Source organism: Macaca mulatta, chromosome 6 (genome assembly GCF_049350105.2).
Source record: "Macaca mulatta isolate MMU2019108-1 chromosome 6, T2T-MMU8v2.0, whole genome shotgun sequence".
NCBI classification, from domain to species: domain Eukaryota; kingdom Metazoa; phylum Chordata; class Mammalia; order Primates; family Cercopithecidae; genus Macaca; species Macaca mulatta.
This window is the reverse complement of record NC_133411.1, coordinates 77,293,649-77,307,906: the sequence shown is the minus strand read 5'-3', so window position 1 is coordinate 77,307,906 and position 14,258 is coordinate 77,293,649. Positions and strand designations below refer to the sequence as shown.

At 43.1% G+C, this 14,258-nt stretch overlaps 1 protein-coding gene across 4 annotated transcripts in view; it reads right to left on the bottom strand.

The window, feature by feature from the left end:
- Positions 1-9,703, bottom strand: part of CDK7 (cyclin dependent kinase 7) — a 50,399-nt gene extending 40,696 nt beyond the window's left edge. For 3 of the 4 annotated variants that reach the window (XR_013418039.1, XM_015140172.3, XM_015140173.3), the window contains exons 1-2: positions 9,514-9,703; positions 9,102-9,161 (exon numbers count right to left, since the gene is read on the bottom strand). Coding sequence is in view for 3 of the 4 variants with exons in the window: in XM_015140172.3 (XP_014995658.1) it covers positions 9,102-9,161; positions 9,514-9,545 (92 nt within the window). In the remaining variant the exon portion in view is untranslated. 4 annotated transcript variants of the gene reach the window in all.
- Positions 9,704-14,258: the final 4,555 nt, after the last annotated feature.

Below are 14,258 nucleotides of genomic sequence, written 5' to 3'. Positions count from 1 at the left end.
CAAGTTGCAGCATACAAAAATCAACACACAAAAATCAATAACCCTGCTATATGCCCACAGTGAACAATCTGAAAAAGAAATCAAGAAAGTAATCCCCTTCACAACAGCTACAAATAAAATTAAATATCTAGGAATTAACCAAATTAAGTGAAAGTTCTCTAAAATAAAAACTATTGGCCAGGTGCGGTGGCTCTCACCTGTAATCCCAGCACTTTGGGAGGCCAAAGCGGGTGGATCATGAGGTCAGGAGTTTGAAACTAGTCTGGCCAACATAGTGAAACCCTGTCTCTACTAAAAATACAAAAAATTAGCTGGGTGTGGTGGAGGGTGCCTGTAATCCCATCTACTCAGGAGGCTGAAGCAGGAGAATGGCGTGAACCCGGGGGGCGGAGGTTGCAGTGAGCTGAGATCACACCATTGCACTATAGCCTAGGCAACAGTGTGAGACTCTGTCGCGGGAAAACAAAACAAAGCAAAACAAAACAAAAAACCATCATTGGTGAAAGACACTGAAGACAACACACCAAAAAAAATGGAGAGATAATTCATATTCATGGATTGGAAGAATCAATATTGTTAAAATGCCCATACAACCTAAAGCAATCTACAGATTCAATGTAATGTCTATCAATATACCAATGACATTCCTCATGGAAATAGGAAAAACAATCCTAAAATTTGTGTAGAACGACAAAGACCCAGAATAGCCAAAGTTATCCTAAGAAAAAAGAACAAAAGGGAGGAATCGCATTACCCGACTTCATATAACAAAGCTATAATAACCAAAACAGCTTGATATTGGCATAAAAACACACACACAGACCAGTGGAACAGAATAGAGAACCCAGTAAAAAATCCATACATCTACAGCAAACTCATTTTCAACAATGGTGCCAACAACATACAATGAGGCAAAGACATTTTCTTCAATAAATGGTGCTGTGCCTTAAGCAGAGGTTAGGTTTGCTGTACAGATTTAAGTTGATGCCTTCTGCATTAATAGTCTCTAGAGATTTAGTCTTTCTTCTCTTCCTGGTGCAGAGGAGATGCCCTGTCAAAGAGATACTCCTTTATAAACGTACAATTCCCTTAAAAAAGGGCAGCTTTTCAGATCTACTCCTGTATCTGCAGTTTCTCAGGATAACCAGCTCACAATAATCAACATGCCAAAGAGGCATATTTTTGAAACCACCTTTGCAAAAATTACAACAGTGAGCAAAACCTGACATAGGTGACTCCATCTTTGCTTTTTTTTTTTTTTTTTGAGACAGAGTTTTTGCTCTTGTTGCCCAGGCTGGAGTGCAAAGGTGCAAGCTCAGCTTACCGCAACCTCCGCCTCCTGGGTTCAAGCAATTCTCCTGCCTCAGCCTCCCGAGTAGCTGGAATTACAGGCATGCGCCACCATGCCAGGCTAATTTTGTATTTTTAGTAGAGATGGGGTTTCTCCATGTTGGTCAAGCTGGTCTGGAACTCCCGACCTCAGGTGATCCACCTGCCTCAGCCTCCCAAAGTGCTGGGATTACAGACGTGAGCCACTGCGCCTGGCCCTATCTTTGCTTTTAACCTCACAAGCTTTTTGCTCATTCCTGAGTGTTGGCAATGCTAACTATGGGAGAAATTCAGGGTAGAGTTTAACTGTGAAACAAAGATGATAACAGTCCTTTCCCAAAATTAACCCACTCCTTGCTCAGAGACTAAAAGCATCTTTGTAAAATTACACGAGGTTAAAATTATTGTTTAGGAGTTATGTAGCCAAAGGTAACAAGAATTTTGTAACCTCCACAATTGCTCCTATAGATAACATCACTACCGTAAAACATAAAACTGGTAGTTGGGGTATCTTTCAGACCTTGCATTTTGATGGACCAATTGGCGCCACTTGGACCAGGAGCCCGTATGAAGAAACTGACTCAACCGGTTCTGTGACCCCTACTCAGGAACTGAGTCAGCGCAAGAAGACAGGGCAACTCCCTACGATTTTATCCAAGACCCAACCAATCAGCATTCCCCATTCCCTAGCCCACTGCCTACCCAAACTACCCTTGAAAAACCCTCGCCTCCGAATTCTCAAGGAGGCAGATTTGAGAATTATCTACTGTCTTCCTCACTTGGTTGGCACTGTGACAATTAAACTCTTTCTTTGCTGCAAACAAAATAAATAAGTGGTGCTGGGAAAACTGGATATCCATATGCAGAAGAATGAAACTAGACCCGTATCAATCATCATATACAAAAATCAAATCAAAATGGATTAAAGACTTAAATTGAAGACTTCAAACTATGAAATTACTAAAAGAAAACACTGGAAAGCCTCTCCAGGACATTGAACTGGACAGAGTTCTTGAGTAATACCCCACAAGCACAGGCAACCAATGCAAAAGTGGACAAATGGGATCACATCAAGTTAAGATGCTTCTGGAGAAAAAAGGAAACAACACAGTGAAGAGAAAACCCACAGAATGACAGAAAATATTTGCAAACTATCCATCTGATAAGGGATTAATATCCAGAATATATAAGGAGCTCAAACAACTCTATATGAAAAAAATCTGATAATCCAATTTAAAAATGGGCAAAAGATCTGAATAGATATTTCTCAAAAGAAGACATACAGATGGCAAACAGCATATGAAAAGGTGGTCAACATCACTGAGCATCAGAAAAACGCAAATGAAAACTACAATGAGGGCTGGGGCCGCTGGCTCATGTCTGTAATCCCGGCACTTTGGGAGGCTGAGGCGGGTGGATCACGTGGTCAGGAGTTCGAGACCAGCCTGGCCAACATGGTGAAACCACGTCTCCACTAAAAACACAAAAATTAGCTGGGTGCGGTGGTGTGGTGCGCACCTGTAACCCCAGCTACTCAGGAGGCTGAGGCAGGAGAATTGCTTGAACCCGGGAGGCGGAGGTTGCAGTAAGCCGAGATTGTGCCACTGAACTCCAGCCTGGGTGACAGAGTGAGACTGTCTCAAAAACAAAAACAACAAAACCTACAATGAGAGATCATCTCACCTAAGTTTAAATGGCTTTTATCCAAAAGATAAGGATGAATCCTGGTGAGGATGTAGAGAAAAGGGAACCCTAGGTACACTGTTGGTGGGAATGTAAATTAGTGTAACTGCTACGGAGGACAGTTTAGATGTTCCTCAAAAAACTAAAAATAGAGCTATCATATGATCCAGCAATTCCATTACTATGTATATATGCCAACGGATTCAGTATGTCCAAGAGATATCTTAACTCCCATGTTTATTGCAGCACTATTCACAATAGCCAAGATTTAGAGGCAATCTATGCGTCTGTCAAACAAATGAATGAATAAAGAAAATGTGGTACATGCACACAAGGGGTACTACTCAAAAATAAAAAAGAGGCCAGGCACTGTGGCTCACATCTGTAATCCAAGCACTCTAGGAGGCCAAGGCGGGCAGATCACTTGGGGTCAGGAGATACAGACCATCCTGGCCAACATGGTGAAACCCTGTCTCTACTAAAAATACAAAAAATTAGCTGGGCATGGTGGCACGTGTCTGTAATCCCAGCTACTTGGAAGGCTAAGGCAGGAGAATTGCTTGAACCTGGGAGGCAGAGGTTGCAGAGAGCCAAGATTGCACCATTGCACTCCAGCCTGGCAACAGAGGGCGACTCCGTCTCAAACAAAAAAAAAAAAAAAAAGAAAGAAAAGGAAGGAGCTAAGAACAGTTGATTTTAAAATTCTTACATTTTCCACACATAATAAAAAATAGAGTAATTTCATAAAACCCTCTACTCCATTACCCAGATTCAACAGTGACCAATATTTTGCCACACTTACTTCATCCAACCTCTCCTTTTTGTTGGCTAAAGTATTTTAAAACCCCAGACTTCATGTCATTTCACTCCAATATACTTAGGTAAGCATCTCTAAAATACGGACATTCTTACATAACTATGCCATTTTGACATCTAACAAAATTAACAATAATGCTACAGTAGCATCTAATATCTAGTTCCTATTCAAATTTTCCTGATTCAGATTTCCCAATTGTCTCATAGAGTAGCCAAAACAATTCTGAAGAAGAAAAACGAGGTGTATGGGACTTAACAGATTTCAAGACTTTTTAAAGACACTGTAGTATTTCAGCAGCAATGGGAAAAACAAAGCAAAACAAAAAATAAACCCACCACTGGAACAGAATAGTGTGCCCAGAAATTGGACCCAAGTTCCGACACTGGAACTTGGTATGGCAAGGGTATGGGGAATTTGGCATTACAACTCATTGGGAAAATGACAGACTATTAATAGTACTGGGACAACTGGAGAAAAAATACTCAATCTTAGCCAGGCACAGTGGCTCATGCCTGTAATCCAAGCACTTTGGGAGGCTGAGGCAGGAGGATGGCTTGAGGCCAGGAATTCAAGACCAGCCTGGCCAACACAGAAAGACCCTGTCTCTATTGGAAAAAAAAAAAAAAAAAAAGAGAAAAAATACTGGATCCTCATATCATACAACAAAGAAAAAACTTGTTGGTGAAATAAAGATCTAAGTATTAAAATCAATATTTTAAAAATTTTAGGCCGGGCGCGGTGGCTCAAGCCTGTAATCCCAGCACTTTGGGAGGCCGAGACGGGCGGATCACGAGGTCAGGAGATCGAGACCATCCTGGCTAACACGGTGAAACCCCGTCTCTACTAAAAAAAATACAAAAAGCTAGCCGGGCGAGGTGGCAGGCGCCTGTAGTCCCAGCTACTCGGGAGGCTGAGGCAGGAGAATGGCGTAAACCCGGGAGGCGGAGCTTGCTGTGAGCTGAGATCCGGCCACGGCACTCCAGCCTGGGCGACAGAGCGAGACTCCGTCTCAAAAAAAAAAAAAAAAAAAAAAAAAAATTTTTAGAAGAAAATACAGGAAAATTCTTTGTAATCCAGAAACAGGAAAGCACATAAAAAGGAAGCCTTTGAAGGTTTGAAAAAAATTAACAAATTCAATCATATTAAAATTTTAACTTTCAGTACCTCAAAGATACCATAAATAAACTAAAAGTCTTGCCAAAGACTGGGAGATGATATATAAAGAATTCTGGCTGCTTCCTGTGGCTCACACCTGTAATCCCAGTTCTTTGGGAGGCTGATGCTGGAGGATTGGTTAAGGCCAGGAGTTTGACAAAAGCCTGGATAACAAAGTGAAACCTTGTCTTTATTAAAAAAAAAACCAAAAAGTATGAATAAGAATAAGTCCAATAAATCAATAGGACAAAAAAAAGTAAGTAATCCAACAGAAAAACAGGAGAAAATCTAAGAAGCCAGTAAGTGTAAGAAAAGATGATGAACTTTACCAGTAATCAGAAAAATGTTAATTCGAACATAAGTACATATCATTTTCAATCTATGTAATTGACAAATGTTTTAAAGTCTGACAATGCAAATGATGTTGAGAATGTGGTGGGACAGTGAACTGGTCCAATCATTCTGGAGAACAATTTGACCATATCTGGTGAAGATGATGGTTGTGATACTCTGAAGCAACAATTCATAATTTGTTTCAATTACAGATACATTCTCTAGAGAAACTCAAACCTGCATACAAGATGACTCACAGATGACTACCCAGAGAAGGAATGTATTAGAGGAAAACATTAAAAAGCAGCCTAAATGTTTATCAACGGGAGTTTGGATAGAAAATTTCAGTGTAGACATATAATGGAAACTAATACTCAATGAGTATGAATCAATTGGTCTACATGTATCATATGATACAGAGGATTTCGGAAATAATGTTGACTCAGAATAACAAGTTGCAGGCTGGGTGTGGTGGCTCACGCCTGTAATCCCAAAACTTTGGGAGGCCAAGGTGGGCGGATCACCTGAGGTCAGCAGTTGAGAGGCTGTGGCAGGAGATCTGCTTGAGCCTGGGAGGTAGAGGTTGCAGTGAGCCAAGATCACGCTACTGCATTCCAGCCTGTGTGACAGAGCAGGACCCCATCTCAAAAACTAAATAAATAAAAATAAAAATAAATAACAAAGTGCAGAAGAATATACCAAATATACATATATAGCTTAAAGTATGCAATACTGGCTGAGTACAGTGGCTCACACCTGTAATCTCAGCACTCTGGGAGACTAAGGTGGAAGGATCACTTGAGCCCAGGAGTTGAAGACCAGCCTAGTCAGCTTAGTGAGACCCTGTCTTTACAAAAAAAGGAAAAATTTAGTGGGGTATGGTGGCATGCACCTGTACTCCTAGCTGGTTGGGAAGCTGAGGCAGACAGAATGCTTGAGACCAGGAGGTCAAGGCTTCAGTGAGTTATGATTGTGCCACTACACTCCCGCCAGGGAAACACACAGCAAGTTGCTGTCTCAAAAATAAAAAAGAAAAAGGAAAAAAAAAGTATGCAATACTACATATTGTTTTGAGATACACAGATTTGAGACACACACTGAAAAATGAGATATAACCCCAAAGGCCATCAATAGGGGATTGGTTAAATAAATTAGGAAACAAATTCCACATAATCTTTTTAAAAGGGTGAGATAATCAGTATTTCTAAAGTCCAAGACACAACAGGTGAATGAGTACAGAGTAGCTTATTTAATGATTCCTTCCCTTTTTATAAAATTAAACACATGCTAGCAAATGAATGGGAGTAGAAATTATGAGTGTTGGAATAAGGTCTACAACACCAAATCCTCAATGTTCATAGTAGAAAGTATATACAACGTCTAAAACTGGGGGAAAGAAACACCTCAAGAAATAGGCCAGGTATAGTGACTCACAGGTGTAATCTCAGCAATTAGGGAGGCCTAGGCAGGACAATCACTTGAGGCCAGGAGACTAGCAGGGGTACCATGCCTGGCTAATTTTTGTATTTTAGTAGAGACAGAGGTTTCACCATGTTGACCAGGCTGGTCTCGAACTCCTGACCTCAGGTGGTCTGCCTGCCTTGAGCTCCCAAAGTGCTGGTATTACAAACATGAGCCACCGCGCCCAGCCGAAAGGCCAATACATTTTTAACAGTGTCTACAAATGCACTAGCCATAGCCCTAGGTACAGTGTGAATGGAATTAAACAGACAATAAACTCATAGATAGGAGGATTTCAAATTTCGACAAATGCCACATCGATGACAGAACTATAGCAAAGCATAGGGAAGGAGGGAGGCATATCTGTTTTAGCTGGAATGAACAAAGAAGGCCTCTATGGAGGAGACATTTGAGTGAAACCTGGATAAGGAATCAGCCATGCCATGTTCTAGAGGGAAAATATACCAACCAAGAAGCCAGACCAAATGCAATGACCCTGTGATTCTGGGACTGGAATGAATTTAATTTGTACAGGGACAGAAAAGTCAGTGTGGCTATGATATAGTGAACCAGAGACAGAATTAAAAAGATGACTAAGCCAGGCTTGGTGACATGTGTCCTTAGTTCCAGCTACCTTGAAGCCTGGGGTGGGAGGGTTACTTTAGTCTACGAGTTCGTGGCTGCAGTGAGCTATGGCTGTGCCACTGAACTCCAACACTTCCACCTGGGCGACAGAGAGAGCCCTCCCCCAGCCCCCACAAAAGAAAGAGGAGGAAAGATTCTTCTGAATTAAGGGTTTCACAAGGGAGAGGCTGTAGTGGTGGATCATAAAACATAAAGTAGGACATGACAAAAGTAAAAAAGTGGAAAAAAAAAAAATGGCCAGGCACGGTGGCTCACACCTGTAATCCCAGCACTTTGGGAGGCCGAGGTGGGTGGATCAACTGAGGTCAGGAGTTAGAGATCAGCCTGGTCGACATGGCGAAACCCTGTCTCTACTAAAAATATAAAAATTAGCCGGGCATAGTGGCAGGTGCCTGTAGTCCCAGCTACTCGAGAGGCTGAGACAGGGGAAGCGCTTGAACCCGGGAGGCAGAGGTTGCAGTGAGCTGAGATCGCACCGTTGCACTCCAGCCTGGGCGACAAGAGCGAAACTCCGTCTCAAAAATAACAACAACAGTAATAATGGCAAGAATAATTGAGAAGAAGAGTCAGTCAGGTTTTAAATGAATGCAAGAGAGTGCCTGGAGGCTGGAAGATGACCAAAAAAGGGGGGAATTAATGTTAAATATGAATGACTTCCAAGGAGTTAGGGTTTTTGAAGGAGGAGAAGCAGATTCAAAGTAGCAACGGTAACAAAAGCAACATCAGGACACCTGGATTTAAATCCTAGCTTCGGCAATTACTAGCTGTGTGATCTTGACAAATCACCTAATCTCTCAGCCTCAGGTACCTCAAGTATAAAATAGGATTACTTTTAACCACTTTACAGATTGTTTTGAAGGTTAAATGAAACAATGTAGGTGAATGTGAGTTACGTAATTATGACCCAAGTCTGTCTTTCTTTTTTTTTTTTTTAATTTTTTAAGATGGAGTCTCGCTCCCTCACGAGGCTGGAGCACAGTGGCGCCATCTCGGCACAATGCAACCTCCACCTCCCAGCTTCAAGCGATTCTCCTGCCTCAGCCTCCCGAGTAGCTGGGACTACAGGCGCGCGCCACCACGCCCAGCTAATTTTGGTATTTTTAGTGGAGACAGGGTTTCACCATGTTGGCCAGGATGGTCTCCATCTCTTGACCTCAAGTGATCCGCCCACCTCGGCCTTCCAAAGTGCTGGGATTTCAGGCGTGAGCCACCGCGGCTGGCCGACCCAAGTCTTTTGAATGAATATAAGAAGCTACTGAACTCATTTTAGACTTCACATCAATGTTGTTAATGCTAGCGAAAATCTTTCATGGTAAATCTGTACACAGAAAATACAGATACGACACACTGAGTGGATGCAGATGTGGCAGAAACAGTGACCTGGAAAGATCACGGTATCAAATAGTTCTGAAGACCGAAAAGATGGCATACTTACCCCCAACATGAGTTTATGCAGTGAAAATAACATACAGCTTCTTCATTTCAACAGAAATTAAAACGGGTTCAACTCTAGAGTTCCGTTTGGGAACATAAAGTACTAATTATTTTGTCTCTGAACATGACATTAGTAACTCATTATCAGAGTATGGTCAAGACTAATAAAATGGCTATCAGTCAATTCATAATACAGACATCTTCAAGGAGACTTGAAGAAACACGACACAAAAAGGTAACTCACTTTCTTAATGGCGACAATTTGGTTGGTATTCTTATCTCTGGCCTTGTAAACCGTGGCAAACTAGAAAGAAAAATAGGAATAACGTAAGTTTATGGGAGTTTCTGTGTTTGCCTTTTTGCATTTTTACATTTCGCGAAGCAGAGAGCCCAGAGTTCCTTAGCGGACTCGCGGCGGCTGGAAACGTGGCGGGTCAGTCTCCGTCCAGCTCCAGGCTACTCTTCAGCAAGGAGAGGCCGCTCAGGGATTCACCCCCAGGATGTAAAGAAGGGGCAGCAAGTGCGTCTGGGAGGTTTCCCCCAAAGAGAATGAGCAGCCAAGCCAGACCTCTGGCCTCCACGGGAAAACCGGCAAAGGTGGAGGCGGCGCGAGGCTGTCCGCTCGGGGCCTTCCCCGTCCCTCCAGAGAGCCTCACCTGTCCCTCTCCAAGGAAGTCCAGCTTCTCATAACGCTTTGCCCGAGACTTCACGTCCAGAGCCATCCGGCGCCGCAAAGCCCGACTCCAGGCGAAAGGGGCGAACTCCCAGGACAGCACGAATTTAAAGCTACCTTAAAGCCTGCAACAGCCACTTCCGTCCACCCGGGTCCGCCGCGTTAGTATCCCCGCCCCACTTCCGTGGTGGGCGGAGGAAGCTGCGCTAGGCCCGGGCGGTGGGCGTTCCCCACCCGTCACGTGACGCCTGTCGGTGCCTTAAGTGGAGCATCTTCAATGGCTGCTGTGTCACTCTGTTACCGTTTTAACTTGGGTATTTTCTACATTACCAGGCACTAGTCAGCGTTCTAATTTGGTGTTCCATGCTCGGGATTTGGTAGGTGTCTGTGAATGTAGAAGGTTTGGCCTTGTACCTGTTCTCGCTTTTTGGTTCTCGCTTGAGCGCGTCCTGTCGCCATGGTTGCTATGGACGCCAAACCCTACTATCTCAGATTACTGAGACGAGTGCCAAGTTCTTACGGGCTGGTCAAGAGTATTCTTAGTCCAGTCCCTTTATGAAGAGGCAGGCCCAGGGAAACAAAATCCAACTCAACTGAAACGTGCTGTGGGAATCGGCTTCTAGTCCTCAGTTTTCTACTCGGTAAAATGGAAAAAATAAGGAACTACATCACAGGTGGTTGTGGGTATTAAATGAAACATGCAGAAAGCTTAGACATTAACTCAATTAATTGAGACAATGCTCAATTAACTGTTAGCAGTGATGAGTACCCAACCCCTTGATTATCATAAATTGCCATAACAAACACACTAATTCATTTATTCAAAAAAATATATTGAGTGCTTTTCCTTTTTCATTTTTCCCTCTCTTACGCTGCTGATACTGAGTGTTTTCTATGTGCCAAGCACCATTGTAGAATCTGAGATAACAGCAGGGAACAAAGATGCCTGCCTTCCAATGGGAGCAGATAAAAAACAAGTCAAATATGTGTTATGATACGTAGGTGGTAAGTGCTATGGAGATAATAAAGCAGATAAAGGATAACAAATAAGGGCAGGAGCAGGGATGGAGGTTTTTAATAGGGTGGTACAAGAAAGGCATCACTAAAAACCCACTGGAGGGATTGGAGCAGACAAGTGATATGACCTGACTCACTTTTAAAAGGTACACTCTGATGGGAGACTATATTATAGATTTCGAGGGACAAGGAAAAGAAAGAAGGCCTATTAGAGAACTATTGCAGTAATCCAGATGGCTCTACTAATGGATAATTACAAGGTTCTGAGCCAGAGCAGCTGTCAACCTGGAAATGTTCCCCTGCACCACCAGCCCCCCTGCCTTTTTTTTTCTTTTTCTTTCCTTTTTTTTTTTTTTTTTTTTTTTTGAGACAGAGTCTAGCTCTGTTGCTCAGGCTGCAGTACACTGGCACAATCTGAGCTTACTGCAACCTCTGCCTCCAGGGTTCAAGCGATTCTCCTGCCTCAGCTTCCCGATTAGCTGGGATTACTGGCCCACTCCACCACACCCAGCTAATTTTTGTATTTTTTAGTAGAGACGGGGTTTCACCATGTTGGCCAGGCTGGTCTCAAACTCCTGCTCAGGTGATCCTCCCTCCTCGTCCTCCCAAAGTGCTGGTATTACAAGCATAAGCCCTGCGCCCAGCCTACATTTGATATTTCTAGGAGTTGAAAATCCTAAGTTTCAGAGATATGTTTAAGAAAGTAGCAAAATACCAAGGCCAATAATTTAGTCATTTTTTTTTTAAACTCTGTAATCAGACTGCCTGCATTTGATAGTGGCCCTATCAGTATTCAGCCACTAGATACAACTAGAGTAAATTACTTATTTTGTTTCCAGTTTCTTCTGTCATAGGATCTACTCAGAGGACTGCTCCAAGGCTTAAATGACCTCACACCTGCAAAGCCCTTAGAATAGTGTTTGACAACTAAGTATTTACTATATGTTAGCCATTATCTTTCAGTCCCTTGTCATTACTTGGGTCTAGGCAAAACTCACACGTTGCAGAAAACACACCATCTCTCTTGAGGCAAGTCATACCTAGTGGTGCTGTTGTCACAGTTTCTTCTGATAGATATCACTGAAATAGTAATTTAACCTCACTTGTAGAAATAAGCTAGTGAGCAGCTGGGTGCAGTGGCTCGTGCCTGTAATCCAGCACTTTGGGAGGCCAAGGCAGGTGGATCACCTGAAGTCAGGAGTTTGAAACCAGCCTGGCCAACATGGTGAAACCCCGTCTCTACTAAAAATACAAAAATTAGCTGGGTGTGGTGGTGGGCACCTGCAATCGCAGCTACTAGGGAGGCTGAGGCAGGAGAATTGCTTGAACCCGCAAGGCGGAGGTTGCAGTGAGCCAAGATCACACCATTGGACTCCAGCCTGGGTGACAAGAGTGAAAATTCCGTCTCAAAAAAAAAAAAAAAAAAAAGGTAGTGAGCTAAATTTCATGAAACTCTTGTGAGACTTGAGGTCCCCAAGTGTGCCATGGCATATGAGTTGGTAATCAGTATATTACAGCATGCTGCTGACAAGTAAATTCCCATTTTGGGACACTTAGGATAATGAAGACAGCATTTAGATGATATTCTGGGACAGTGAGATACTGTATATATAAAATATCATTTGAGCACTTTGAACCAAAAGAAAAAAAAAAAGAAAATAGCATTACACATTTGCAAAGCATTTTTCAGTTTAAAAGCACTTCCACACGTCTGTATTAGCCAGCTTGTAAGATGGCCATGATGATCCTTGCCTTCTGGTATTAATCCTGTTGCGTAGTCTTCTCCCACAATGAAACAGGCTGTTCTGTGTGACCAATAAAATATGGCTGAAGTGTGATTTATGAGGCTAGAACATAAAAGGATGACTTGCATGCTTGGATTATTTGCTCCGGTGAAAGCCAGTCATGTCATGAATTCACTCACGCAACCACGTGGAGAGAAACTAAGGCCTCCTGCCAACAGCCAGCATCGGCTTGTCAGCTATGTGAGTGAGCCATCTTGGAGGTGGATCAGCCAGCCTCAGCCAAGCCTTCAGATGACTGTAGCCTCAAGTGATTTCTAATTGCAACCGCATTAGGCACTAAGTCAAAACTGCCCAGTGAAGCTGCTTCTGAATTCCTGACCCAGAGAAACCAGACAAATTAAGAGTTTAGCCACTTAATTTTGGGGTCATTTGTTACAAAGTAATAGATAATACACTAATTTGATCCTGCCTATCACACTGTGTAGTACTGGAAAGAAAAACAGAAACTCGGACAAATTAAGCAATTTGCTGATTACATATATTTAAGTGCCTAACCTCTAAATGAAAACACAGGCTATTTGACTGTAAGCCTCACCAGAAGTCTGTAATACTCTCCTTGGGAGCTCATCCTGTGACAGCAATTCCCACTGGCATACTTTTTACCATACCTATACTCACAAATTCTGTAACAGTGACAGATGTTTTTCATTCTGACTTTCATGGCAGCAGCTATAGTAAAGATTGCCTTCAGATATACATCCACAGTTCGACATTAGGATTTCTAACTGTTGGCTCACAGTATTACTCATACCATTCTTCACTACCTGAATCCGAATTTATTTCTGAAAGCAAAATAATGGCCCTGGGTTTTGTTTTTTTTTTGAGATGGAGTTTTTCTCTTGTTGCCCAGGCTGGAGAGGCTGGCGTGCAATGGCGTGATCTCGGCTCACTGCAACCTCCGCCTCCCAGGTTCAAGCAATTCTCCTGTCTCAGCCTCCTGAGTAGCTGGGATTACAGGTGCCCGCCACCACGCCCAGCTAATTTTTTGTATTTTTAGTAGAGACAAGGTTTCACCATGTTGGCTAGGCTGGTCTTGAACTCCTGATCTCAGGTGATCTGCCCGCCTCGGCCTCCCAAAGTGCTGGGATTAGAGACATGAGCCACCATGCCCGGCCCGGCCCGGCCCGGCCCTGGGCTTTCTTTTGCTGAAATAAGAAAACTAAGGGATAGCAGCAGGGCAGGAACAAAGAACAGTGGTTGTTCTAAAGTAATTTTCCCAAATAATTTTTTTTTTTTTTTAGACAGAATCTCGCTCTGTCGCCTAGGCTGGAGTGCAGTTGTGTGACCTCCACTCACTGCAACCTCCGCCTCCTGGGTTCAAGCAATTCTCCTGCCTCAGCCTCCTGAGTAGCTGGGATTACAGGCACCTGCCACCACGCCCAGCTAATTTTTGTATTTTTAGTAGAGACGGGGTTTCACCATGTTGGCTAGGCTCGTCTTGAACTCCTGACATCAGGTGATCCGCCTGCCTCAGCCTTCCGAAGTGCTGGAATTACAGGCGTGAGCCACCACACCCAGCAATAAATTTTTAAATAATAAAAAAAAGAAATGAATCATGTTTTTATTTTATTTTTTTCATGGAGTCTCACTCTGTCGAACAGGCTGGAATGCAGTGGTGCAATGTCGGCTCACTGCAACCTCTGCCTCCTGGGTTCAAGTGATTCACTGGCCTCAGCTTCCCTGTAGCTGAGATTACAGGTGCATATCACCATGCCTGGCTAATTTTTATGTTTTTAGTAGAGATGGGGTTTCACCATGTCACCCAGGCTGGTCTTGAACTCCTGACCTCAGGTGATCAACCTGCCTTGGCCCCCCAAAGTGCTGGTATTACAAAGCGTGAGCCACTGCACCTGGCCTGAATCATGTTTTTCAATGAGTCACCAGAACAGCTTATTGCCAGCATCAA